We start from the raw sequence: 27,920 nt of genomic DNA, 5'->3' as shown, positions 1-27,920 counted from the left end.
TAAGGTTGCCTTACAAAAGGCAAATATATTTAATAGCGTATATACAAGTTAACTGTTCGATAATGCTATACAAGGCAGGAATATCTTTAAAGAAACCCTGAGCAAAAAGAAGGATATAATTTTAATTTTACACTTACTGCAACATTATTTCTGGTATTTGTTTGCTATATCAACTAATAAAGGATTATGTTAAAAAACAGATGTTAAAATAAAACTGGGCATTCTTTCCATTTGCAGCTTATTTAAAAAATCTAGAGAAAAGGGTTCTGCCCCATCAGCTTCAGAAATAGATGTTTGACATGGTAGAGAACAAGCTGAGCCTGAGTTACCCAAGATAACCAATTCCTTTAGCAGAAAGAATGTCTTCTGTCCAAAAGGAGCCATCTGGAAGAGCGTTGGCTTGCTGCCAAGAACAACCCTTTAACAACTGCTTGTCATGCACTTTAAGTAATAATGTTCATAATGGCACAACCTGGAGTGTCGGTAAAGGTCCTACTGGAGGAGCAACGTATTCCTCCTCCCTCAGTAACCGCAAAAGGATGTTCTTCTTATTCTTTGGCCAGTTATAAATGTGAGTGTTTTGCAGCCAGGTAGGCACGTGTTCCTGAAAAACAAGGGAAAAAAAAGTGAAATCCCATAAATCCTCCTGAATCTGTACCAGAACCTGCAGATTCCATCAGACCCTGCCAAGCAAGATTTCATTTTGTCTGTTCTAGGCACTTCCTGTAACAACAAGAAATTTTAACTTGGCTTCAGAATTGTATTTGGGTTCCTAAATAAATGAACTTTGTGTGATCTCACAGCTTGCCTGTCTCTCTCTCTTCTCTGCCATCACGTTGGCTAATTTCACCACTTTTCAAAGGGAGTCTGAGCTCAGTGACAGGCATCTAAAGGCTTATGAAAATAAACACCAAGAAGAGAAGGGAGACATTTCAGTGCCCCTACCAGGGAAAAGCTGGTGAAGGATCCAAACGGCACATTCAACCTCGAGATGAGAATCAGCAGGGAAAGAGCAGAACCCCAGGGCAGCATTTCTCATCCTGGTAGCCTCCTCCCCCCCCTCCCCTTGCACCTTTCTTCACCAAGCGTGGTGTCCTTCGGCCACCTCCTGAGCAGGAGGATGAGGCCGATGCTGAGCTTGAGGACAGGCTAATGCATCTCCAGGCTAGCAGGGTCAAACCTCCACCACTCCTTTACTGTTACAGCACAAGCAAACTAGTAGGCTGCAACAAGGCTTTACCCTCAGTCAGATGCTACTGTCCACACTGTTTCTCCTTCCTCCAGAGGCCAAACCACACTGCTACCCCCTCCTCCATCCAACCCCTCTCCCACCATCCTCAGGGCTATTTAACCACTTGGCAGGAACGATCTACACCTGCACATCGTCCATGTCAATCAACCCACCGCCTCTGAGGCAAGGCCACAGCTGCATGTGATCAGTGCCCATCAACCCACTGCCTGCATTCCTCTACACCTTTTGTCCTGGGAAAGATGCAGCCTTTCAGGGGGGTTGGCTAGTGCCCCTTAACGTAATGAAGCATGGCCCTGGACAGAGACAGCGGGCTGACGGAGAGGAGCCTGCTCAGACCTCATGTTCCCATGTCTCCACAGCCCAGGGAGGTTTCCATACAGACAGCCTAGATGTGTACAGGTGAGGGGCTACTATCGTACCACTAATTAAAGAGGGTCAAAAATTGATCCTTGACCAAAACCAGCTCATGTCCACTGTGGAGATGGAGATTTCTTTTTGGAGAACTGTTGTTCGAGACACCAGAACACTGCCAAAGTGAGACAACAGGTAAGCAACAGCAGGCAAAACATCCAGCACTTGCTCCCTGGCCTTCCTGTTTAGCAGGGCAGTATTTTCCCAGGGTGGCCCCCGTTAGGAGCACCACAGTCCCTGTAAAGCCAGTGGAGCTAGCTCCAAGAGGACAGAGGAAAAAGCTCCTGGCATGAACCACATCTCTGGTGCCTCGCCAGGGGATGCCCTGGCATGGGCAGCACATCCTGCCTGCCAGCAAACAACCTAGCTGCAGTCCAAATCTTTCATTCCCAAGCCTCGTGCCTCTCAAATTGGCTGTCTTTCTCCTTGGCCTGTACAGCTGTAGGAATGAGGCTGCGTCGTTTGCACTGCTCAGGAAGTGGTTTGTGTTAGTTGATGTAAACACTCTGTTAGATCTGTACGATTTATGTATAAAAGAAATGAGGGAAGTCACAGAGGTAGCCTACAGACTCATTAGTGTGACCTCACCTAGGCTTCTGAACAAGTGGCTTGGTGAGTGGCAGAGGTATCTATCAAGCTTGGCCTTTGTGTTTCTCCAGTGGCTGAGAAAGTACAGGCTTTGGTCAACCGTCTCCCCAAAGTGGAGATTTTAAAATGTTGCTCTTCCAGGCGGACACCTCACTACCCAACAAGAGTCAGATCCCACAGTGTTCCCTTTGCTGGCAGCATAAGTAAGAGTTTGCTTCCACCTGCAAGCCTATTTTGATATGGGAATGGATTTTAGTCTTTGTGACCTTTATTCCTTTGACAAAGCTGTTTGAAATTGGCCAAGAGTTTTGAATATTACTGGGAGAAAGATAGATAACTATGTTTGTGTGCATGTGCATACCCTTATTACATAAAATTTGTTTCTTTATTAAATCTTGCTAAGAACTATAGAAGAAAATGCAATGAAATACAGCAAGGGTTTGCCAAACGAGCCCTCTCTCTGTCTTTGATGAGAAACTGCGTTTTTTGGAGGGAGGAAATGCAGCAGACATAGTTGGTCTGGACTTCAGTAAAGCATTTGATACAGGTCCACATGGGAAATCATTAGTTAAGCTTGAAAAGATAGAAATTAGTGTGAGAAATGTATAGTAGAGTAGGTAAGAAACCAGCAAGTGGGGATATAATGAGAGAGGCACTATAGATCGAGAGACAAGCTCTGTGCCTTTCTTCCCGAAGTGCTCCTACAGCCAATTTCATTTAATATCCTCCATAATGAACTCAGTGCAAAAAGCACCTGCACGCTAATCAGCTCTGGCAATAATTTTATCTTGAGGGAGGTGTAGTAGGGATAAAGGGGTAAATATAGCTGCTATTTTGATCCAGAAGGAGAACAGAGAAAATGAGGGGAGGGGGCTTTTCCTTGCCACGTGACACTGGCTGTCATTGCAGGTGGGAGTAATGGAAAAATGGTTACTGCCCTTTTAGGTTTTTTTTATTTGGCTGTGTATCTGTAAGCCAAGAGGAAATTCTCTCTGTGCCACAGAGAGAGTATTTCATAAATCTGAGGACCAAACTGGTAGGAAGAGGGCAGAGCTTATCAGTGCAGAGGGCAGCGCTGTGCGTTCAGGGCTCTGTTAGTGGAGCGTGGCTTGAGCTCTCCTGGCTTCCCTGGCACTGACCCTGCCCACCTCACCCTCTGCTCTGCCAGAGGGAGCCTCCAGCATGGGGCAATCACAGCTTAATGCTTTGGGCATCCAGAGACCACAGCAGGAGGACACATTTCTGTGGACTGGCTGGATGCAAACCTTGAACCAGCAAGACCCGGGTTCCCTTTAGCAGTGTACAAGGGGAAGCTGGAAATGCCACCTTAACTGTGTGTTGTGCTTTTTCCCCTCATTATTCAATTTCCTAATGAACACTCTTTGGATCACACAGATTCCTTCCTGTTGGAGGTCAACTAACTTTCACATACCAGCAGTGCTTTATGATGCGATTCATATCAGATTAACTCATCTAATAGCGACACCCCCAGATGAAACCTTCCAGACCTTGCTTTCCTGCTTTTTTCCCCTGCCAGCTACAGCAGTACTGGAACATGTAAAGGACAGTATAAAAAAGACAAAATGAAAGTAATTTGCCTGCTAACATCATCCAATTGTACATATATGTGGCATTTTTCAGACACCTCTCTTCCTGTGACTGCCCACAGACTTCATTACCACAACTTATTCAGGCTCTGGTGCTCTCCTTCCACCCATGATAGCCTCAGTTACATTATCAGTAACTAGTCAGATGAAGGTAGATGATGTATCAAAGAAATGTATGGAGAAAAAGAGCAAAGCTTAATGGCAATAGAAAATGCTGATCTGCATGGTTTAGATGAGGAAGGCACCTCAAAAAACTGAAGGGTGATGTGGACTGCAGAGGATGGGCAGGAAGGCTGCTGGGGGCCTGATGCTTTGACAGGAGCAGCTGAATAAACCAACCCTGGAAATTCCTTATAGATGACTGTCTGAGAAAAATGCTGCTATATGCTAGTTAGTCTTCTGATACATAAAGTTCAGCCAAAATTAACTTAAGTTTATTGTTCTGACTCAAAGCCCAAAGGCAGCTCTAGTGCCTCCTGGGCCACTTCTCTCTGCAACCCTTCAGGTGCCAGACGGCTGCAGGCTGTATAGTCTGTTCGCGCAGCAGGCACCCAAGGAGCCCCCGAGGTTAGGAGCAGTCCTGCTCCTTCCCCCAGATCAAGCTGCAAGGACTGACTCAAAATGCTGACCAGTTCCCTGCCTTTGGTCTGCCCAATTCCCACCAGTGCCGTCTCCCAGCTTTTCACACTTAAGGCAACTACCAGACAGATCGTTCAGGAAGCGAGCTGAATGACATGAAATACCAGAGGTACCACTCATTCCAAAGGACCTTACGTATTTTACAAACCCGGGGGCATATTTTCCAATTTCTGAGTTTATATTAACTTGGTGCCTAAATAAAGAACCTCGTTACACTAAAATCCAGAAGCGCAGAGGGACCTCACAGCCCTACAACCATTGACAGCATTGTTTAAATTTTGATTCACGTTCCAAAATTTGGGCACCCAAGGAAATGTACAGACTCTTCCCATACTTTTCCAAAATGCAGCTGTACTAGGGGTAACATGACAGCTCCCAACAGTGCACACAGCATTTAGCGGTGAAAAGTGGATGTGATTACAATACATCCATTCTACATTTGGGGAAGAACGTGATTTCTCAACTATAACAGAAGCCTTTTAATTTTTCTGGCCTTGTGGAAATCCAAGAGATTCTCTCAGAGTGAGGAAGAAGAGATGGGAATCTGTTGCATTACTTATTCTCAAATGAATCTTCAAAGCCAATAAGGAGGGCAGATGAAATTGCAAGTCCTAAAAAACCTTACAGTTTGTCTTTGATTGGCCCATCAAAGTTCAAGCAATGGCCTAGTACTTTAGTATTTATTATCCTCTTTATTTTTATATTCTCAACCCACCCTCTTCCAGATCCTCACTTCATATCAGTCATAAATCTCTCCCATCTCACTCATCGGCATTACATCTGGACAGAATTATAAAAGGGTTAATCTAAAAAGCATGCTTGCTGCATAAATTGTCTCTCTCCATTTAAATTCTTTCAATGCTCAAGACAATTTGAGATTTAGTTGTACGTTCACCATCAGAAATACATTTCTGCACTGATTTATATTGTGGATGAAAAGTTTTTTATTTGTATATACCTAAACCTATAAACTTTTAATGTGAAATGTAGGTTTGGAATATTACTGGTGGGATATTAAGAACCAAGAAATTGAGGGTTTAGGTTTTAAGATTTCATCTGGTGCATTGTGATCAAAATAGTATGTGCTTAATCGTTGCGAGAAGTATATATAGGTATTTGTATGTTACCTTTTTGGCATTTGGAAAAAGCACAGGGATGAATCTGAAGTTCATACTTCCTTGTTGTATAAACTCAATCTGCATCTAGAAAAGAACACATTGCCAGGTTTATTGTAACGACACATTGATTTTTCCTTGCATGCATCTGAATCCTATGTGTAAAAGCATTTGCTGCTTACTTCAACTGCTCTTCTGTTACGTGATTTGATCTATTGCTGCTGGACTTGGTATCGTTTTGTTTGGCCCCTTTATCTGTTTCTTCATTACTACAGAAGGGATACAGGAAAGATCTGTCAACATTTCTTGAGCATTTAGTGTGAAGTAATTGTGGGTTTAGCTGCAGTTGCAATCCCAGGAAACCCATCCAGAACCAATGAAGCTTGACTTGACCAAGGGCCCTGTTCAGTCTCCAGCAGGGTGAAAGATTTCAGCCAGAGGCCAGGTCTGTCTCCAAGCTAGGACCTAGGCCAGCCTGTTCCCCATGTCCTAGCTCCGTGTCTGAGCTGGGACTCAGCCTGTCCCCTGTGTCCCTAGACACAGGCATCCCGGGGGTGGTAAGAACATCAAAGTACTGCTGTTGGGGACGGCTTCAGAGAAATTTGACTGCAGGATCAAACTGGGGAATCAGATGGATCGTAGGGTAAGAAAGGCAGCAAACTGCGATCTGAGGGAGAAAGGATGAGTTTCACAGCTCTGTGGGCTCTTCTGGCCTAGATGCCCATCCTGTGACAGACTGCAGGGATATGTACCTGTGACCCCCACCGGTCCCCCGCCACCCTGCACCCCCGAGGAGCCCGCCCCTGCAGCTCTGGCCTTCTCTTTGCAATTCCACCTTTCAGTCACCTTTACTGCTGCCTGAAAAAAGACCCCAGTCAGACGATGGCTGAAGTGATAGGGGCTGTTTTTAGGGAGGAAGGTCAGGCACTGTTAGATAAGACTGTGCTCAGGGCTACACAACAGGGCAACAAGGGCTCAAGAAGGCGAAGGAGGGGAAAAAACATTGAACAATAAAGAATATGGAGAAATAAGATGAGCATGTTTAATAGGATTTTTCTTTCTTGAACCTCTTAGCAGATGTTAATGAGCATACGGAGCTGATGAGAGGGAGGATTAATGAATTCCAAAGGGGGGTGTTTAACTACGGGGATTAGGGAAAACAAAGCAAAGAACCTGCCATTTGGAGACAGATTTGTCTTTTGAGAAGAAGAGACACTGTCTTTGTAAAACAGCAAATGCATGTCCTTGCTTACCATCCTGTGGATGTATTTAGTATGTAAGCCGTGTTCATCCCTGTCCAGCTGGGATTCAGCCCCTTCCACATCCTGTTTGTATTTTGGACTGATTGCTATGATTATCATCACCGTCTTCTGTTAGGAAGAAAAGCACTTTTATGAAATCGGGAAACGCAGCGTGTTTGGTAGAGGCAGATCGGAAATCTGCCAGTTTGTGTTTTAAGTGATCTTTATGTTCTTGGCAAACACGAGAGGATCTCATTCATTCTGGCAGGAAATACAGGAGAACTCGTACACTCGTTCTCCTCATTATTTCTCGAGATCTCATAATATAGAAAACCTAAATGTCAAGAGATGTATTAGCAGCTACCAGTTTACAGTTGGAATCCCTGTAATAAAAAGCTACTTTTTATCAGTGTAGAGTGTCTATGTACATACACAGAAAAGTTTTATCTTCAAATTCAGACCTAAATGTTTTGCAACAGCTTATGTAAAAGTGCATCTATTTAACCATCTATGGCTTTTTTTGCATAAAGCCATTAAAGGCAGTTGCCTATGGAAGCTACATCTAGGGCTTTTGGCAACAGAAATGACAACTTTTCTTGCTCATCTTGGTGGCAAAGTGTGTGGACAGGTGACTGTGCAGAAAGGTGGGCTGTCGCGGATAGCCTGGGCAGATTAGGGGTACCTAGCAGCTCTGTGCCAGCTTGGTGCAGTGGGCCAAAGGCAATGCTCCTGGCCTTGCTGGGACAGCTGGGACCCTGCCTATGAGCTGTTTAATCCCAGGCCCCCACTGAGCTCAGGTTTCCACAGAGGGACCATCCTTCATATCTGGGAAACGTCCCTCCTCCTTAATGGTGGGCCAGTGAAGAGGCTCAGCAGCTAAAAACCTCCTACTTGTGTTTACCTAGGGCCTGTCTTTCATCCCCACCACGTTAGGCTGCATAAGGCTTCCAAGTCTGTGGCTCACAGTCAGCCTGGCACCTAATTAACTTCTTCCTTCTGCGCTATATCAAGGCAATTTTTCCCACCACAAGGTCAGATATGGTTAGAAGCCATTATCTCTTACACTGACTCAACATACTCCAGAATTACTTTTGCTTGTGCCTGACGTGCATGTAAGCACTTACAGATGTTGAGAGTTTGCAGACACATGCCCAGCTGCAGACATCCCCTGCTTATGTCCAAGCAGTCCCTTCTTCCTCACATGTGTAAGGGTTCTGAAGTTAGAAACTGCTTCTACGGTCCATGGAGTCCATGGAGAAAAACAAACATTTCTGGAGCGAGCAGTCGGAGAAGGATCCTCATACGGAGACAGGGAATTGCTCTCTGCACATACTGGTCTCCCCTACTGACTGTGCGGGAGTCTCAAAGGAGATCTACCATGTATTTTAGGTGATAATGATGTTCTCGGCAAAAGCAAATTCACCCTGGCTTCTAGTTTCAGTACCTCCATTACACATGGTAAGCCCAAGCCTAATTTGTCCTGACGGCAGCCCCAAAAAGCACGATTGCATTGCCACAGCAGAGGCCCCAAGCTGGCTCTGCATGCAGTAGTACCATGACTGCGTATTAGTGCGCTTAAGCTAAGGTGTCCTGCTGGACGCCTTCAGGAAACCCGTGTAGTGCTGTCTCAGATGGCTGAGCTTCCTTGTTCAGCTTGGGGAGAGCCCACCATTTTATCATCCTATTCCCAAACCATGGAGATCTGCCTAGAGTGAGTCAGAGGCCCAGTGGCTACCCAGCAAGGCATGAATCAAAGGAAGCAAACCCATGATGGAATGTGTTGAGTGACAGAATCACCAGTTTGTGTCCAGCTGTGCTGGTATAATGAGACCACTTGGCTTGATCCTAAAAGAGATGTGCACTCACTGCTCAGCTGAACTTCAGAGGAAGTTTTTGCTGTGGGGGACTGCACTGGCAGCAACATAAATCTCTGTTTTACTGCTTACATAGAAACAAAGTGATGAGAGGAAATCTATCATTCGACTAACAGAACACCACTTTCCAGTTTACATATAGGATGGTTTACCCAGAAGAACCCTCCACTGTTTTGGATAGCAATGTAAAAACTACAGGTGAGAAGCAGAATGAACTTAGCCACTGCTATGCAACCTGGGCTGAAATACAGATAACATTTTAACCAAGCATAGCTAAAAAACACTAGTTAAAAATTAGACGGAGGAACTTGTCCAATGACAGCTTGAGGCTGATTGTAACAGCCAGCATTGGAATTTGGCAGGAATGTCAGGATTAGCACTTCATTTCTTAGAGAAAGAGCTCTGGGACCCTAAGATACAGCAGTCACTGAGATTCGCCTATGCTCTCCCTGCAAGGCTTCTGCCATTTCTGTAGGGGCAGGGAAGACGATAGCAGGGTCTTGTATTTTGATTCTGCTCCTGTTGCTATCAGAATATTTCACTCGTTTTCCTCAGGTCACCTCTGCCATGAACAAGGTTAAATTGCCTTTACATACATCACCTAGGTAGCGCTCCATCCACTTAATGATGTCAATACCTCGTACCGTGTCCTCAAATATATCAATCTGCAAGAGAATGAAAGTCTGTGGTGAGCATCCTTTCACCTTTCCTCCCCATTTGGTGTCACTGAAAACGTGCCTGCTCTCTTCCCAAGTTTCTAACAACATGCATGCCTAATGCCCTTAGGAAAGGAACGTGTACATACACAACTTCTCCCCTTTCCCTGCGGTCCAGAGCTGAGCTGGACAGGCACCCCAGGCAGGTGGAGGGGGGCTGCTGCAAGCACACTGCTGGGCTCCTGCTCAGCCAGCCATTCGACTAGTCACCTTGCCCTGCCAGCTCCCAACTCCCAGGGCTTTTTTGCTCAATGGAACAAGGAGCAACCACTGACAGTGAGATATACGATGTTTACAAAATGCCTTTTTTGCCACTCTAAACACTTAATGAAGGTGGATGGCTGCCCACCTCTTTACGGCTGCAAATGTCCACTGTTGTCTGGCTGCAAAATATACTAAGTGTCAAGTTTTAGCTTCATATTGAACTAAATTTTCAGGGTGTGTGGTGGGAAGTCAGCCAGGTCACTGATCCTGGATGCAGTAACCCAGACTTCAGTGACAGCAGACAGGTGGAGCACCTCGTAAGACTGAATCTGACAATCTGACCCACACCCCTCACTTCCCTGAACGCTCGTAAGCCCAGAAACTGGCAATCAATGACTGTGATCAATGGAGTAAGTATTAACTTCTCCAGGCTTTTGATAGAAGAGTCATGTTCTGCTCTCCGGTCTTTCCCTGCCCCCCCCCCCCCCCCTCCCCTTTTTGAAAGTAGAGAATATATTTGCTTCCTTACTTTGGGGCCACTTTGCTATATTTATTATTCTGCAGGAGGCTCCAAGAACTGCCCATCCAGCAAAAGTGCTATTAATGAGCCTTCTACTCTGCACCTCTATGGCGCCCAGGACTTTCTTATGAATTTGTCATAGTACAGAACTGCTGCAGAGAAGTATAATTGCAGTCTCTGGAAAAAATCTTTGATTCGTGAAAATAAATAAGCATGTGCAAAGCCCCCCACTGAGTCTCATTCAGTTTAATGATAACCACTTGCTTAAATGCTTTCCTGAATTGAAGCCAAAGAGTGAAGGTTGAGGGGTCAGATAGCATATGCACTTGAAATAAGAAAATATGAATCAAGATTTTGATGAACACCGAATCCTACAGCCTCTGTGGATGGTTCCCTTAAAGAAGGCCGTTATGATGAAGCAAACTCAGGAGAAGTTAAATGAAAATCTAGATGGCTTATGAGATTAGACAGTAGGACACAGACCTTTTCAGACCAGTGGTTTTAGAATCCCTTTTAAAAGTGTAACAAAGTAAATGAAACCATGAGATGGGCTGTTTCATTAAGCTGTGTGAAATACACTGACTTTAGATCATTTTTTAGCAGAAAGGTATTCACATCTGAAGAACCAAAGCTGGGATGGGATGAACATGAAATTTGACCTTTTTTAATATTGACATTACAGATCAAATATGAGACAATGTTAATGGAATAGCTCACAAAAGCTCATACTATTGCCCTTCTGGTATCTAGCGTCACTAAATGAAGTTTTCCAGGGTCATTATTAAAACTCATTTGAAAGCATAAAATTCAGTTAACATACAAGCAAATGAAAAGGGAAATCATTTAAGTTACACCTTTTAAAGCCAAGGCTAGTTCATTCTGTTTGTATCTTTTTCAGCCTACAAAATGTGATGAAAAACAGAAAAACATTTAAATGGACTGTGTATCGCCTCTGCTTTTTGAAAAATGTTCTCTTTTCACCCCTGGTTGAAAGTAATTTTCTCCGGAAGGAATACTTACAGCAGTTTGAAATCCGTTTACAAGCAGGAAGTTCACAAATTTCATAACCTCCACCGCTGTGTCCACCGAGTAAGTTATAAAGACCTTGCCTAGGAGGGAGAGTCCACATGAATATGCGATGCATTGAAATACACCATTTGGAGGGTGAGACTTTCAGAGCCTTCCTCTTCCCTGCACTGCGGGCTCTGCCTACCTACACCCCTTCAAATTGTTTATGAAACAGATGAGAGTTAGCACAGTGGCTTGGTGTTGAACTCAACAGAAACCTTGCTCTTGATTTAAGCTCCTACTGCCTTGCTGCTGGCCAGTGCCCCTGTGGAAGCCGCAGAGGGTAACATCACCCTGCTGCTCACCCTGCCCTGCTGCCAGAGCTGCTCCTTCCCCAGCCCTTTGGCACACAAAGAGGTCGGGCCCTCACCCAGAGCTCGTGCCACCTGCAACCATCACAGCTTTCCCCCAGCCCTCACTGATCTGACTGCGAGCTGGAGGAGCCCTTACGCGTGCCAGACTGCCTCACCTTATAGCAGCATTAACCTCCTGTTCAGGCAGGATGGCTGGCTGATGACCGCAATGTCTTCAGCTGTCCTTGCCATCATGGAAGGAGTGTTCTTACTAACTAAACAATCATGGACTTGCAGGTCAGGGTAAACCAGCTGGCTAATCTAACGCAGCTCTGTGTGTATCACGAATGTCACAATTTTATCCAGTCATTTCTGTATCTAGGACGCAGTAACTGATAAAGTAGGGTCTATCCAAGAGCGGTATCTGGTGTCATAACTCACTCCTACAGGCCAGCGAGATGCAACTCTCTGGATTTGAAAGGTGATATGCAAAATGAAAATAAAAAGGAAAAATCAAAACCTCAGGAGAGATGTGGAGGGTTCTTAGCAATGGTAGCCAGTAGTTCTTACCTGCTAGCCAGCACGGCATTAAGAAGGAAGCCAGTTTTCTGAAACCTGACTTTCCCGTAAGAGTTAAAGGGTGAAGGTGTTTCAGGGGCTGGTGGCAGGGGAAGCACCTCAGCCAGTGTCTGTGCTGCCCTCGGCCCTCAGTGTGGGCTCCTGGCCCAAAGCCCTCTCCCCTCACCAGGTCAGGGAGAAACTGAGGTCAAGACTCAACATATTTGTCTGGTTTGGGACAGGCAGAAACACTTTATCCCCAAGGCTTTGTTTGTTATTAGTCTTTTACTGTAAGCTTCAGTGCCTCCTGCCTCAAAGGGACATCCTGTTTAGCAAGAAGTCATGAAAGCAATCTAAACGGTATTTGTTTTTTGTAAACAAAATAACAAGCAATTAATGACAATTATGTTTTCAGGATTCAAGGGGATTCTATCCCACCAAACACAAATGCTCACACCCTACAGATGTGATGACACTCAGTATTTTCTTTTCTTGTTGTCTTTGTGTCTTAGTGTTGTTCCCCCTGCCTTCTGCCCCCTGGAGCTTTCCCACCTAAAGCTGTCAGGCCGCGCTGTAAAATCTTGCACAGAACAAATTTGCTAACCACTTACGCAACTCCTCCGGCAAATTGCTGGTTCTCAGAGTTCCCTTGGCTGCAGGGTTACTGAGAGGTCTTGGGATGGCAGCTGGACATGGAAAATTGTCAGAAGGGCAACAGCATGCTTCATCCTGGCCACATGCCTTGGGGGGAAGCTGACCATTAGGTAGCTGGTTGTATAGCTGGTTTCTACAAAGAAATGCAAATGAGGATTTAAAAAAAATATTTCTTTTCAGGCAAAATTCAGATTTTTTTTTTCTTTTAATAACACATTAAGAACTTTATCTGCGTACTAGCTGGGAAAAGTTCTTGTAGAAATGCTTGGTTCTGCATCTCTAGTTATTACATGATCTTTTGAATGGATACCTTGGTGACAGTCTACACAAGAAGCAGTTTATTGCAGAAGCAACATTAGCTACAGGAAGTAAACGTACTTCATAGCTGAAAGCTGTTCAGTTGGCAATTAGCAGAAGCAAAGGCTGTTTCTATGCAAGAAATAATGCTGTCTGTGGATGTTGTTACGCATGTACGGAAGCAGCGTGGCACTTGGGAACCTCCTCCCATTATCTAAACAATGCTTCATAGCACCTCAGATCCTCCCAGGATGTCCTGTGCAGCACAAGAGGCACAGCAGAAGGTGGGGACTGGGAAAAATGAGGGTACAAGGGCACTCCACCTCCAGCTCTGGCACAGCTGGAGCGTCTCCAGTTTTGGACAAAACTCAGTGTTTTACTAAAGGGAACAAAGTTATTTTCTTGACCAGCAACAGAAGACCTAACGAGGGTTTCTCATGTCAGGGATCTCTTCTCCAGACCTGCATTAACCTTGCCTAACATCTTCTCCATTACAACAAACAGTGAGAAAGGGATGATTTTAGGAAGCTTAGCAGTTCTTGTCCTACTACACTTTGGCTTCACAGTTTAAGTTAATAGAAAGGGGAATCTCACAGAGATTTTTACATGAGGTGTGCTTCAAATCCGCTGGGTTGAATCTGTTGGATGAGTGTTAGGTTTCTCTGAGAGCTTTTTCCCACAGAGCAGTGATGTTTAGTCAATCAAGCCCACTCTCTTTTTTTTCTTTGCCTTCCTTAAATGAATGATGACAGGCTGGTCACAGCATGTTTTCTGTTGTCACATTAAGATTTGGTTTATTCATTTTGGTACAGATGGTTTTTGTTACAAAATACTCTATAGGCAAATATTACCAACATATAACTGCCGTTCCTGGAATCAGCATGCAAACACCAGCTATGCAGCCGCAGGACAGACCTCGCATATTCTGATTTCTTCTAGCAGAAGAAAGTACTGAGAAAAGCAACACGTACCTCACCGACAGCCACAAAAGGCTACCCTGTGGCTAATTCACACATCTTTCCAAAACTTCACCTTATCTAACAGATGCGCCAAAAATTAGGAGTTTGTTTTAAAATTTTACTACTGCAGAGGATACCCACTATTCCTCAGTAATTTTTACAATTTCATACAAACTTTTCAGTGCAATTATCTCTGCTGCAGGTACTGCCTTATCTTGCTGTCACTTTTCTGTCACAGCCCCTAACTTTTCAGAGGCCAGAGCAGTGCGATACTTCAGTCGTCCACCCTCTTTTGCCCGCCTATTCTCCCAGTTTTCTGCCAAGACCATGGCACGCAAGCAGACATTTTCAAACACGGATGCCTGTAAGTTTAGAACCTCTAAAAGTATTGCAGCACAAATAAAACCAGTCTGATTTCAAATGTCCTTAATACCTGAAGTTTCAATTTGGCTTCAGGTAGCTGAGCCTGGAGAAAACTCCGCATGGATAGTATTTTCCATCTGTTAATGACATATTTACAAGGAGGGAGATATAAGGCCTAGTAAATTAATATTTGAAGACCTGTCAAAAAGCCCTGGATGAAACGTGGCTAGACATGTGGTATTTTATTACTACATGAAAAATCATAGAAAAGGCTGCAAACTGCAATGTAAAAATGTATCGGCAATGGACAAGATTTTCTCCCTTTTTCTCTGCACTACAGAAGAGATAAGAAGGAAATTGCTGGAAGCCAATGACAGAGGCGTCCCAGGCTGGTACAGCGTGAAGCTGAAGACTGCAGTGAGCCGCCGAATTGACCTCTGCTCTCCAGCAGGAGAGCTCTAAGGTTTCAACTGAGATATTTTTCAGCCCTCATCCCTTTAACCTTCAAGCATTTGTCTTCCTTAATGTCTACATTTCAGGCTGCGCTGTAACAACATATCAGGTATCCCGCTTTGAAGTTCTCTAGGGTAAGGTCAGGCCCCTGTTGGGTGTAAAATAGCAAAAAAAGAAAACTACCGAGCGTCTGGCATGTACCCTTGCAGCCTGGGCATGCTAACATTACAAGGCTTCAGAACGATTGGTTGAAAGCCCATAACATCAGATTAGAGGAGTTTCCACTGCACACAACCCACCCCCCACCCCCACCCCCGAGGCGTACTTACGGGAATCGAGGAGGACCAGGGGAGGAGCACGTCCTCTGGGGTGGTCGGTCTCCAGTGCCCTTGGGAGCACGAAGGTTTGAGTAATTTGGGATGACTTGCTGGGCCGGGCGGATAACTCTCATGCAAGGTCCAGGAACAGGAGGAAGTGGTTGCGATGTATGTGCAAAATGTTGGTACGGAGCTCTGCCATCTGGGAGGGTGAGAAAATAAAGGCAGCAACTCTAATCTCAGCCAATACATTTTTGCCTCAGTTTGTGTTTATTCCTTTCCAGGCACGTCCTCTTTCATGTCTCAGGAAACTGAGCAGTTTGGAGGCACTTGCAGGTATCTCGGTCTGAAAGACGCCAGATTAAGGAATGTTTTACAGTCTGAAGTTTCGTATTTCCCATTCACATATGGCAAGGTTCAGATCCCTGCTCTGGGCTGGGCTGTTGGGACAACTGACAGTTAAACATTCAGGGCTGCTTTGTCCCTGCACTTACCATGCCTCAGTGTTTTTTGGTCGGGATTTTTTTTTTAAATTTATTTTTGGCAATAACTTGGGAAAATGAATCATCCCAACGTTCTCATGAAAGCAGATGCAAAATCCTGGAACAAACCGGTTTGCAACACTAAGGCTAAACAGACTGTGATTATTGTAAATGAAAAGAGAAAAAATAATCTCTTGGTTTGTTACTTCACCCTGTATGAATTTTCTGCCTAAGTGACCTTTTAAGGCTATGCTGCTGCTCCTGTTGCCATCCAGGAGGCTGCAGGCGAAGCCCAAAGTGACAATTTTGCTCAAGTAATTCTGAAAAGCCTTACTGTTGGCCACGCACACATAATGCTGCTTAATAACTAGCATACAGTGGAACTGTTGGCATAACTGAAAGAGAAAGCAATGTAAGCTGTTTGTTTCCCAAACGGGGAAAACTAATTTGTGTGTGTGTGTGTGTGTGTGTCTCTCTCTCTCTCTTTCTGCTTGCAGTTTTCATTAGGCAACAGCTCTGCGCACTTTCAAGCTTCTGTGCGCAGATCAAAGTCCAGCCTGGCAGGGCTTATTAGTGCTGCATGATTATGGTGTTATGAGCTGGCTCTGAAAGCTGCAGTACTCAAGCTCTCTTTCCCCCCCCCTCCCCTCCCCAAACTGTTTTTTTAAATCCTTTTAGTGATTTTGGGGTCATGCTTTCCTTTTCCTAGCAGCCATGAGGACTACAGTTTTTTAAAGGGTAGGAGGAAAAAAAAAAGAAAGAAAATAAAGCTTTGATGAAATAGACCAAATCCAGGAGCCAATATTTTAATAAAAAAACACCAGCTCCACAACTGCAAAGAGATTCCTGATGGAATTTTGAGCCGGCAATGCTGTATTTATTGAGATTGTTTTAGGAGATTTTCCTGCTCCTTCTTTTAACTATTTGCAACAGGACAGGGTGAAAGAGGCTGGGAGAACAAAATTGAAAGTAAATACGATCTTCTCATGGGTTCCTCATGACCAGATTTAGGGAAGGTGGCAGGGGTCTGGGAGATTCAGTTTGGTTTACAGGTTTTTAGGCCAACGTTTCACCAACTTCCTTTGGATCTCCCTGATAATACAGTGTTTTAGTGGATGCAACCACTGCGATTCAGAAGCATGGTGTGGCCAAGTGTGCATGCCTGCACACACCAACAGCTCTCACATATAAAAATCTAATGGTCCCTGGGCACATAGCATCGTTGGGAGGATTTCTTTGACTTCAGAAGCAGACACATAGCAGGTGTCCAGAGCCAGCTTAAAGCCTACGGGCACAATTGCTGTTCCCCAGGAGAGGCCTGTTGCAACACATGAACTGCAAAGCTTTGTTGTGGGTTGCCACTGCCCAACAATTATCTGAAACGCAAGGAGCTGTCAGTAGGTGATTTACACTGTACTGAGCATGCGAGAAACAGGAGCACAGTTGCCAGCTTCTTGGTCCTGACCAAATCTGCTCCAGCCAACTGAGTTTATTTTATTCTTTTTGCCCTCTGGATATGGTTGAAACAGTAGTGATTTTTCTAAAGAAAGCTCTTCAGAGTTCCAGCTTTAAAACAAAAAGGCCTCATTCAGCGAATGTCCTGCTTCTCACGATGCCCACGTGCGGAGGAGGTAAATGGAGGAAAATAGTGAGGGGTGTTGTGCAACCAGCTCTTTGTCTGCTTAAAGCTGAACTGAAAGGAGAAGGTATGAAAAGAAAAGCAGAGGATGTTTTGCAAATGTTCAGCTGTAGACACTGACAGAAGTCCGTCTGTAGCCCCTTCTCCCTTCCCAAGATCAGAGGTGAAAACAGAGGCTCTGATACCCTCGCTGTTTCATATACCAAATTGTAGCACATGGCTGGAATGACAAAACTCCTTAAATAGATTCAATATAAATGCTGTGGAGTCAACAGAAGGTTAAAAAAGAAAGGGTTATCAGAACAGGCGTAGAGCTTTTTATTACAAAGCCAGCCCAAAATGGGCTGGGGTCTCATGAGTCTAATGTAATATAAATTATATTAAAACAATGATATTGCTGTTGAATGTTCAAAGCTCACTTTATAACAGATAAAAATCTCAGACACTGAAAAGGAATACTAATTAATAGCAGGCTGTAAACTGCGTCGTAGTCTCCAAGAGCCAAAACACCCATATTGACAGAGTCACATCAGTGCTCCGTGATACAATCACCAGCAGCCGAGAGGGCTCCATTTTAAGTAATGAGCTTTCGTTTCAGCTGACAAGAGAAAAAAATGAAGATGATGGATGTCATGCTCTTTTCACGTAGAAATAACACACATGGGTGAGTTTGGTCATAACGCTAGGAGATACTATCTACAGACATCAAGGGTAACCTCCCATCCTGATTCTGGCAGAAAAATCTCAACTTTGGGGATCCAAGTGGGAGCAAGGAAATCTATGAAAGCAACAGGAATTAAGCCAGTATAGGATGCTGCTGAATGACTGATGCAAGGAGGAAGGAAATGACTAGAATATGAAATAACAGCAGGGAGAATGCTGTGTATGCTGAGCGTGACCGACAAAGGCTAGTTTCTAGGAAAAATCATTAGCCTTCATTTGAGGAGTAACTGTGACCTCTTTAACTTTTTATCTGGCTCGGAGGTTCTGCATCAGGGAGTCCAGCCACATAACCCAACAATCTGGAAACACAAAGTGGACCGCAAATAGATGTTTACAAAGGTTAACAATTGCATGTCAAGCATTGCCATTAAGTACAGTAGGAAAACACCTGTCTGGTGAATGATGGCTGTGATACACCCGAACAACCTCTCGTGGGGTGGGTGGTACTACTCACGTGGTCCCTGGGGGTACTGCTCTGCTGGGCAACGATGCCCAAAGCAGCCATGGGCTTGCGAGGAGGTGTTGGGATGGGGCAAGTGCTGGCACATCGGGCACTGCTGATGCTCAGCTGCAAAAAACTCTCTGGAGATCAGCGGTCCTGGGAGGTCCTGGGGGTTCAGCATGGACACCAGTGGCAAGGGGGGTTCCAGGTGCTTGATACCCATGACATCTTGTGACTGGGAGTTGTACCCTGTGTCGACAGTTCCCAGCTCTGCTGGAGGTCTGTTTCCTGAGGGTTGCTGTGACCGTGAACTCCCTTGGCTGCTCTCCTCCAGTGAGTCCTTGGGAGCATCAGACAAGCTCTGCTCTGATTTACTGGAGTTGTGCCCAGTGTCAGCTGAAAGCTGTGATCTTGGCTGCATGCCTGGTTTGTCCTTAGCTACAAGATGCATCTTTGAGGGAACCACTCCAGCTATTGATTCACCGGGGGAACAGAAGCGTCCGTCTCCACCAGGATCGGTATATTTTGACCACAAGCTGCTGTCCGGCTCCACAGATGGTGCTGACTGATGATGTGCTGGTACGCTGCAGAGGCGTGGTGCATCGGCCACAGGCTGAGGTGTTTGAACAGCACACAGTCTCTGGGACTCCTTGTCCTCCACGTCTTCTCCAGAAGGCTGCAAAGCCTCTTCCAAGACATGTTCAGGAAATGGGGACCACGGCATAGATTCATCCACTTCGACGGGTATGCTTCGACCCACAGAAGTGCCTGAAAAGAAGAAACACTGTAGACGGACAGCCATACAGACAAATGCTTGTTGTCAGTCATCACTCAATGACTGTGAGCTGGAATACTGAAGAGCATTATGTATTCTTTATATTTTTATGTTTTTGGAAAAGAGAGGCAGAAAACAGCAAGAAATATCTGGCTGAATTTTGGCAAGGCAAGAAAGTAGAGGGTTAGCTGGAGTGTAACTAGCACAGAGTTCTACTTTGGACTAACCTGACACAGAGGCCATTTCCAAGTTTTGTAGAAAACGAGAGTCACCTGCCTTACTGCAAGGCCAGGATTTTCCAGCAAACTGAAAAACAAGAGAAAGGACTCTTGTGAACATGGTACAGTTTCACACAGGCAATAATCCTAAAATAACTCTATTTCAGACACTGGAAAAGAAATACCAGTTAAAGAGTTCTGGAAATCTCATTGTGCAAAACAGATGCTTTTATGGGATTTTTGGAACTTACTGTTCCTGCTGAGGCTGGAGGGGGGAAAAGCACACAGACACTCTCAGTGATAATTTCTGCACCTGTAAAAAGAGCAGGCTGTTTAGGTCTGGAGGTTTGGCTCGGGCATATTCCAGGTGATACAATCACTTGCAATTATTTTACTCTGGACCTTCTAATAATAGCTTCACACTGATGCCTTGCATCTAAACTTCACCACACACTTAGCTGAGTAATTTCAACTCCAAAGCTTGTTTCCAAGTGTTGATGCTTATTTTATCAAACCACTTATCCAGCCTATTATCACATGGTTGTTGTTATTTCAGATTATTGAAAATTAAAAGACAATTTAGAGATGTTAGTTACTGTTTGGATTTTTTTGCCTTCCTTTGGAACTGGATTGGGCCCAAACAACAAAATTATCACTTCTCTTTGGGGGTGCTATCAGTATATCTGGTCCAGCCAAGCGATCCCTGATGATGAACGCCTCTGCTCCACCTTCACTCAGAGGGACAGCAGCGGCGATGGGTCAATGCTGAGTGGGCTTCAGGACGTGCAGCCCTCTTATACAGGGGTGCAGATTAGCTTGCTCCCAGCAACTTCTATCTGTCACCATGGAGCACAGAGAAACAAGCTTGGTGCTCATCATTTCCCCATCTATCACACTGGGGAAGCTAAAATCCCAAGTATGAGAGTTACCAGAGAGGAATGGACTAAGCACTCAAGCAATGAGAGTGACAATAGTTGGCAACAGAATCTGGCTTGAAAGGCTGGTAAAGAAAGTCAAAATCACAACATGTTTGAAGCATTTTTAGCGATCCAAGGATTTGTCCCAACTTTGGTCACAGTAGCTTGAACAGAAAGGTTAAATGAAGAACTTATTCAAATGACCACAGTACTAAAAACAGTTGAACAAGATCAGAGAGAGGTATAAGGCAGTGTCCCAACCTTTACCCTGGCTCCCACGGTGGTTCTGTAAAAGCAAATGGTGTGCCCTGTGATACAGGGCAAGAGTGAGGCTTTACATTCAAGCTGATCAGATCAAATGGCATGTACTTCCCCCTGGAAGTACCTCTGCCATAGAAAGTTCTGGGTGTAACATTTGCTGGGAAGTAGGATAAAAACGGTGCTTTGCTGCTGGGCTACAATGTAAGTATTACTCCTCTGTGTAACTCGAAATCCATCTAGACAGAAGATTTACCATATATTCATACATAGCCTATGTCACAGTAAGCACATCCACAGGGAGAGTTGTCCTGGGATAATTACAGTGGGATAATTACGCTGGTAAATTTTCCCATGTAGGCAAGTCCTTAGAGCAGCTATTAGTTGCACCAGCACAGTGAACACGCTGCTGCTCTGACAACTGCAGCCCCCTGCGTGACAGCGCTGGGTCTGATGCCAAACCAGCTCCTTCCCATACAAGCACCCAGGCTTGAAATCCTGACGGTCAGCTCAGCACCATCACACATCTCTCCCTCTGGTTTGCATCCGTTTCCTCTGCACCACATCACTAACTGGCCCTGCTTGCCGAGTCACGGTTCTCTGACAGTCAAAACTGATGTGATGGGAAAGGGAAAACCTCCAACTCTCATAATCAGCACAGGACCGTGACAGGGACTTGTGTTGCACTGTCCTGTGCAGCAGTGTCAAAATGTCCTTTACCTAGGACCTTTGGTCAGGTGGCAGTTTAAACGTTGATAGTCCTGTGGTGGTGACTCATCAGGACAGTAAAGCGCCAAGTCAGATTTACATGAATCAGGGTGTAAAGCTGCCGAGTGGTCCCTTGCCAGACTTAAGAGAAGCACCTGTGAAGGTTAGGTGTCAAACTCCCTGCAAGACATCTGCCTTCTGCTCATCTCAACAGCTTTGTAAACCTGACCCTTGGATCACTGGGCCTCAAAGGGCCTGCTCAGACATGCTTCAACTTGTGTGTATCTGTGCAATTGCTTGTAAGCTGAATGACACACTTGAGCAGCACAAATCACATTGCAAACTCTTTACTCCACCCACCAAGCATCTCCAGTGGAGTGGTTCCTTGTGCAAAATTCACCCTGGTGTTCACAAAGCACAAGCTCAGCTGCGGGTACCGGGGTACAGCTCCACCTCTTCAGCTATGTGCATTGTCTGAGCATCCCTCCCACTAGATGTAATCCTTAGCAAACATCCAAATGTGGCTTTTCACAAATTTGTGACATCTCATACACTAAGATGCTTCTTTGATGGTGTCTGAAGTAGCCAGATCAAAATGCTAGAAACCACTTTGAATTCAGATTGTCTATATCCAACAGCCTTTGGTTTAGTGCCTTGACAAGAAGAACAGATTTCTGTGGAGAAATCAAGAACTCAGTCCAGAGCTTGGTGAAGTAAATAGGAATCTATTGACTTCAGTAGGTTTTGGATTGGGTGTCAGATGGGATTGAAAAGTTACTACTTACTAAAGTTTTTGGTCTTTTTTTTTAGTTCCATTGCTAACATCTGGCTATCTGAAACGGATCATGCACAGACTGTGTGAACCTAAAGGCACAACATGGGCAGAAAAAATTCAGATTTGTTTTCTTCAAGTTTGCTATTTACTCTGCCTTTTGGAGGAGGGACATTAAGACTCCATTAAACTGTACTGCGAATGATGAGCTACCAAACTCTTCAAATGGCTTACTTCAGAATAGTTTAAAATTGTCTTTCCTATTAGTTTAGATGCCAGAAAGGATAAATGCTTCTCTCTCTCAAATCAACTTAGTATTTAAATGACAGCCTTATTTTGTTCCTGTGTAACATGAGCTAAACATTATGAAAATTACTCCAAATATCTAAGTAAAAATATTTTAGTCAGACAGAAGAGACACCTGATTCCACCACTTGTGTTTTTACCTGCAAAAGCTTCTAGTTTTTTAAAATATGTTTTTGCTTAGACCCTGCTGAAGGATAGCAGAGCAGTGCAAGCGGAGCTTTGATACCCACACACAGCCCCTGCTCCCACAGGGCCGAAGTAGGAGGCACCCAGGGGCTGAGGGCTTTGGTGTTAAAACAGACACATCATTAAAAAGGAGGAAAAGTGACTTCATCCTCCTCCCTCAGTAGCTCTGGCTGGAGAGAGAAACTGTTACAACAGCAGAGCTCTGTCTATAGAGATGGCCCCAAGGATAAATTAAACCCAGGACACACCGAACACTTTTTGAGCAATGCTGGCAATGGTATGTGGATGGGAATTCCCAAGAGAAATCCCCACGATGCTGGAAATCACACAGATGATTCAGAAACATCCTCCTCCAACAGCAGTGCTTCAGGATGTTGCTTCTGCTCTGCTGAAGATCCTTGGCTTTTGGAAGAAGACCCAACACTGACTCCATTATCCCGGTATTTTATGTTGCTTTGTTCTGCGGAGTTTCATTATGTTTCCTTTGACTTTTCCAGTTAGCTTATCCTGCAAGTGTAGTTATGCATAGGACAGAAAAATCACTTGCTTAGATCTCCCGTATCGAAGAATTAGGGCAAAGGAATGCTTCAGCATATCGAAATACCCTCAGAGCCTTGTAGCCTGATCCCTTTTCTGGCACGGAGACAGCTGGAGAGCGTAGATCGTGCCCAATCTTACTTCCAAAGACACTGCAGCTTCAAGTCAGATCATGATATTGCCAGAAAGCTTTGAGAATTTAATATCCCCCCTGCACCTATGACTATGCAGGAGATTACTGATAACCAGCTGGAGCTGTTGCACATATTCCTGCTTGTAATAAAGTGAAGAGGCCCTTTCTAAAGGGACAGAGTAACCAGGCCTGGACTGCTCTCACAAAAGTTGAGGGAGCTCTATAAACCACCCTTTCTCCTTCTCTTCCTTCCCCTGCTAATATACCCAGTTCTGCAACGTGCATTAATTTAGCAAATAACCTTCCTGGGTGGGTGCTCAGTGACCCAAGCTCCTGGCAAGAAACCACATCTGAGTTCCCTTGAGGCACTTTCTACACCTGGTGACGTTCTTCCACTGCTCCCGCCAGAGAGCCAGGAGGGATACTGCCCAGCCCTCCTGCTCACGGCTGGCTGCTGCTGGCAATGGTCACCCCTGGGAAGCTGCAGGGAGAGCATAAACGACGGGGAATAAATTCTTCTGCAGGTTGGTAGAGATGGGCCTGAGCACCCAAGTTTGAATCAAGGCCTAAACTAAAAAACATCCAACAGAGGCAAGGGGCTGGCCAGGGAGAGGCAGGGTGTTGGGCTCAGGCTCATCTGTGCAGTTTTCTTGCAGCTGATTGCAAAATCCATCAGGTATTTCATCTGTTTCCCAGCACAAAGACTTGTCAGGATGCGCTGTCCCAAAACACCCACTAACCATCTATATCTGCTTTTGATTAGAAAACTTCTGTCGTGAAGAAACAGAAGAGACACTCTGCAACACAAGCACAGCTGCGCTCCTCGTCACTTCTGGGGAGGGGAAAATATGTTTGCTCTTTTAATCAAGTTACATTTGTCTGCATTGTTAAAAAAGAAAATATTAGACTGAGAAATAAACCTCACCTTCCTTGGTACACAACACACAGGGGAAGGGTTTTTTATTTATCAGTCATCGCATTTCTGAAATGGTATGGGTATAGATTAAGGCAAAGCTGAGATCATAAGGAGAGGGGACGGACAGGAATTTCTTGATTTCCAAATAATTCCTATGTACTTCGGCTGAATATTTTAAGCTCCCTGGTGCTGCTGATACCAATCTGCAGGGTGGGAGTTAAGTGGATGCAGAATTTGCAAGCTGCCATGAGGATGCACACGTTGAGATTGCAACAAATGATGTTGCCATGGGGTCAGATAAGCATAGGTGTGTAAGTACACTTGTCTTAAGTGCAGCTTTCTCTGCAAAAACACTAGACACAACTTTCCTCAAAAAAAACCCAGAGACAAATCCTTTTAGGAAGAGCAAGTGCAAATGTGGGAACTGTTTTGGGTCTATAACCTAAATAAACACAGTGAAGGAAATCCAAGCTCCAGAGTTTCACACTTCACCATAAAGAATTTTGGCTGCTGTCATCACGGACGCTTACCCTCTGCCCTGGATACCCTCCACAGTGAAGACTAAGGCAATGTGTCACGTTCCTAGCCCAGATTTTAAGCCCTCTAGGACAAGTAACGTTTATTTTTATGACTTCTGGAAGAAGTATAAAAAGAGCATGAAAACAACAATCCTCTTCCACACTGACTATAAGGTTGCTCTTGCATATTTTCTGCAGCCACGGCATGAAAGTCTACATACATACTCATGTATAGGAAAGAAGAGGAGAATATACTTCCAACCCTCCCTGCATGGCAAATACCACCTTCCCTTTTGCAGCACTAACGTTTCACTGGGTAATCCATGGTGCAAAGGCCAGTATAGACCTGATATTTTTTTGCCTCTTTAGTGTAGACTTTGATATGCATGTAATAGGAATGCTAGGCAATAAGTAATAAGAAACTAGAAGTGCCACACCCTCAAGCCGGATCCAGACAGGCATCTCATATACAGGCAACATTCCCTGCTAGTTGTCTAATATTTGTGAAATATGCAAATGTCTGCAATGATCTCAGGTATCCTTAAAAATACTTTTTCCAGAAATTACTTCCTACCCATTTCTGATGATGATAAAACTCCCATAGGCACTGAGTAACTGCCAAACTGGGATGTCCCATGGCCCCGGGACACCTAAAAATCCTGGCACAAAATAGTGGCTAGCTGAGCGGGGTTGATGGGGGGACCACCCCAAGAGGCATAAATCTCCCCAGCCTGCTTTCGCTTTGTGCCTTATGTTGGAGCCTCTGGTTCCTAATAAGGGAGACCCTCCAGTATTTCGTGGAGCTGACGTATCCCTTGTCCCTAACTGCTCTCCCTGCTCCACAGCGTGAAGGCTGTGGGGTGCATGGGTGGTGGGAGGGCATGGGGACGCCTGGGGAACCTGACTCATCTCCCTCAGCTGGCATGAGAACAGCCTAGCTCGCTTGCTTTCATGAAATGTGCAGAAATGTGTACCCTCTGCCAAATTTCAAAAGCCACTGCTGGGAGTGGAGGGCACTGACAGACACAAACACCATAATTGCACATGCCTTGTTTCCCGCCTTAGAAAGACAAAAAGAAAATGCAACCCCATAAAAAAAAACAAAAAGAAACAAAACAGCAGCAGGCTTAAGACACTGCCAGTGCTCAGCAAAAGCAAACCTGACCTCAGAGGCTGACAGCATCGCAGGCAGCAGCACAACCTGCAGATGCTCGCCGGCACCTGGTGGCACTGGCAAACTGTTGCCAGGGCACCTGCCACCTGTGCCCCGTGCACCCCTGCCTCCAGTGTCACCTACTGTGGGGCTCACAGCCCTGTCCAATGGTGGCAGGTCACCAATGCCTGCCCGAGACCACACGGATGCAGCCAGGAGAGGCCTTGAGCATACCCAGGGCTTGCAAGAAATGGGAATTTCTGGACTGGTGGTCACCGGTGGCAGCTGAGGATCAGTAAGCCCAGATTTGCCGTTCCCATTGCCCAGCCGGTGCTAGGGCTACAAAACCCAGATCCTGAGACAGTTACTGTGTGAAATGGGAGAGGGTTCTATATGGTTGATTGTACCCTAATTAAAAAGAAATACTACTAGCTTGCCCCCACTCTTTCCATACCAATGCCATGGAGGACAGTGCAAAAGGGATCTACGATCTTGTTTTCTTCATGCTTTCCAGCCACCTCTCATGAGGTCTGCGGACCGGAGGGCAGCCGGAGAGGAGAGGAGGGGCGAGGGGAGGAGGGGGGAGGGGAGAAGAGGAGAGGGGAGAAGAGGTGAGGGGAGAAGAGGAGGGAAGAGCAGAGAAGAGGAGCAGAGCCAACCCCTTGGCTAACAAAGCGCCTTGAGCTTGCACAGCCATGCAGGGCGGGAGCGGGAGCAGGCCTGGCTCCGGGCATTGCCAGGCAGCTACGCAAATAGGCAGGACAGCATTTCGACACCAGGCGTGTCCATTCCCACTGTTCACCCCAGAGCCCTCCAGATTTTTAAAAAAACAACAAACAAACAAACAAACAACAAAACTGCAGTGAAATGGCTGAAACATGTTGTAACCGTCTGTGAAAGTCAGGCTATCATTACATGAGAGAGGGGGAGAAAGCGAGAGAATTTGAGGGGGGGAAAAAAACCAAACCACTGAGAGCCAGAAGTGGGTCAACAGCTAATCGCGGACAGGGCCCGAGAAAGGCAGCACCTCTGACACTTCTTACCTTGTGGCCGAGGGAGGCTTATGCTGCGCCGGCCGAGGAAAGCAGGAGGGCTGCCGTGCCTCGGCGCGCCCAGCCGCTCTGGCGTGCCCGGCTCTCCTTCCCCAGCCAGCCGGCGGGCGGGGGCTGTTTTCCCTTCCTTTTACGACACCCTCCCTGCCTCTCCCAGGTAAGCGGCAGAACTGGCTCTGCAGCAGGAAGTGGAAGAGGGACGGCACGGCACGGCTTGGCTCGGCACGGCTCGGCACGGCACGGCACGGCTCGGCTCGGCACGGCAGGGCACGGCACGGCACGGCTCGGCACGGCACGGCACGGCACGGCACGGCACGGCACGGCACGGCACGGCACGGCACGGCTCGGCTCGGCGGCGGCGTGAGAGCCTCCGTGGGGGAGTGACACTTCGAAGCTTAAAACTCTGGAAGTGCCTGCGTGCGGGTCGGTCCCTCCGTGCAGGCAGCCTGTAAACAGCTGCAGGGGACGCCCGGTGTGATCCCTAAATGGTGCGCCTCGCCGGGAAATGCATCCTTTGCTTTTAGTCCTCGGTCGCTTACCGTCAGTGCCAAATGTTAAACCAACTGTGATTCAGACTACTGAAGACAATCACATGATGTGTGTAAGAACTATGTAAAGAACAAAAAAAAAAAGGATTCCTCGTTTGGGTTTTCTTTTAGGTTGAACTTCTAGACACATCCAAGTTTCTCTCTACGCCCTCAAGGAACAGAAACTTGCTTTTCCTACAGGCTGAAACCCTTACGTATTCGCACAGCTCCTGAAAGCTGAGTAATGCCAGAGCTGATGGCCCAGCATGGTGGGGTTCGAAGAGCCCCAATAAAGCCGCGCTGGCTGCTTCATCAGCACTGTGCTGGGCTCCACCGCAGCAGCCCCGGGTGCACCCACGGGATGCAGCTGCTCGTCCCAGCCTACATTGCTTTCCCGACCCCCCACTCGGTGCGTCTCCCTGCCAAGAAGCTCTTCCTGAGCTTTAGCCTACATTTTCTTAGTTTAACCCTAGGAGGAGTCTGATTTGGCTGCAATTTGCGCATGGCTCTTCATCCTCCAGGCGTCCAT

The 27,920-nt window shown here is 45.8% G+C and overlaps 1 protein-coding gene across 2 annotated transcripts; it reads right to left on the bottom strand.

The window, feature by feature from the left end:
- On the bottom strand, positions 1–27,030 carry TRAF3IP2 (TRAF3 interacting protein 2). Of its 2 annotated transcripts, XM_027814612.2 has the most exons (10): positions 26,856–27,030; positions 19,418–19,496; positions 18,428–19,183; positions 15,142–15,331; positions 12,698–12,873; positions 11,188–11,276; positions 9,324–9,392; positions 6,866–6,982; positions 5,625–5,699; positions 1–604 (listed from the first exon to the last, which is right to left on the bottom strand). In XM_027814612.2, exons 2-10 carry the CDS (start codon positions 19,431–19,433, stop codon positions 458–460), a joined length of 1,635 nt encoding a protein of 544 aa, XP_027670413.1. In that variant the 5' UTR covers positions 19,434–19,496; positions 26,856–27,030; the 3' UTR covers positions 1–457. The 2 variants fall into 2 exon arrangements, with proteins under 2 accessions (XP_027670413.1, XP_005445766.2); XM_005445709.4 differs by lacking the exon at positions 26,856–27,030 and having other exon boundaries at positions 19,418–26,347.
- Between the last annotated feature and the right edge of the window lie 890 nt (positions 27,031–27,920).

Source organism: Falco cherrug, chromosome 6, assembly GCF_023634085.1.
Source record: "Falco cherrug isolate bFalChe1 chromosome 6, bFalChe1.pri, whole genome shotgun sequence".
NCBI lineage: Eukaryota > Metazoa > Chordata > Aves > Falconiformes > Falconidae > Falco > Falco cherrug.
Note: the sequence above shows the minus strand (reverse complement) of the source record. Positions and strands in the feature narration are given on the sequence as shown.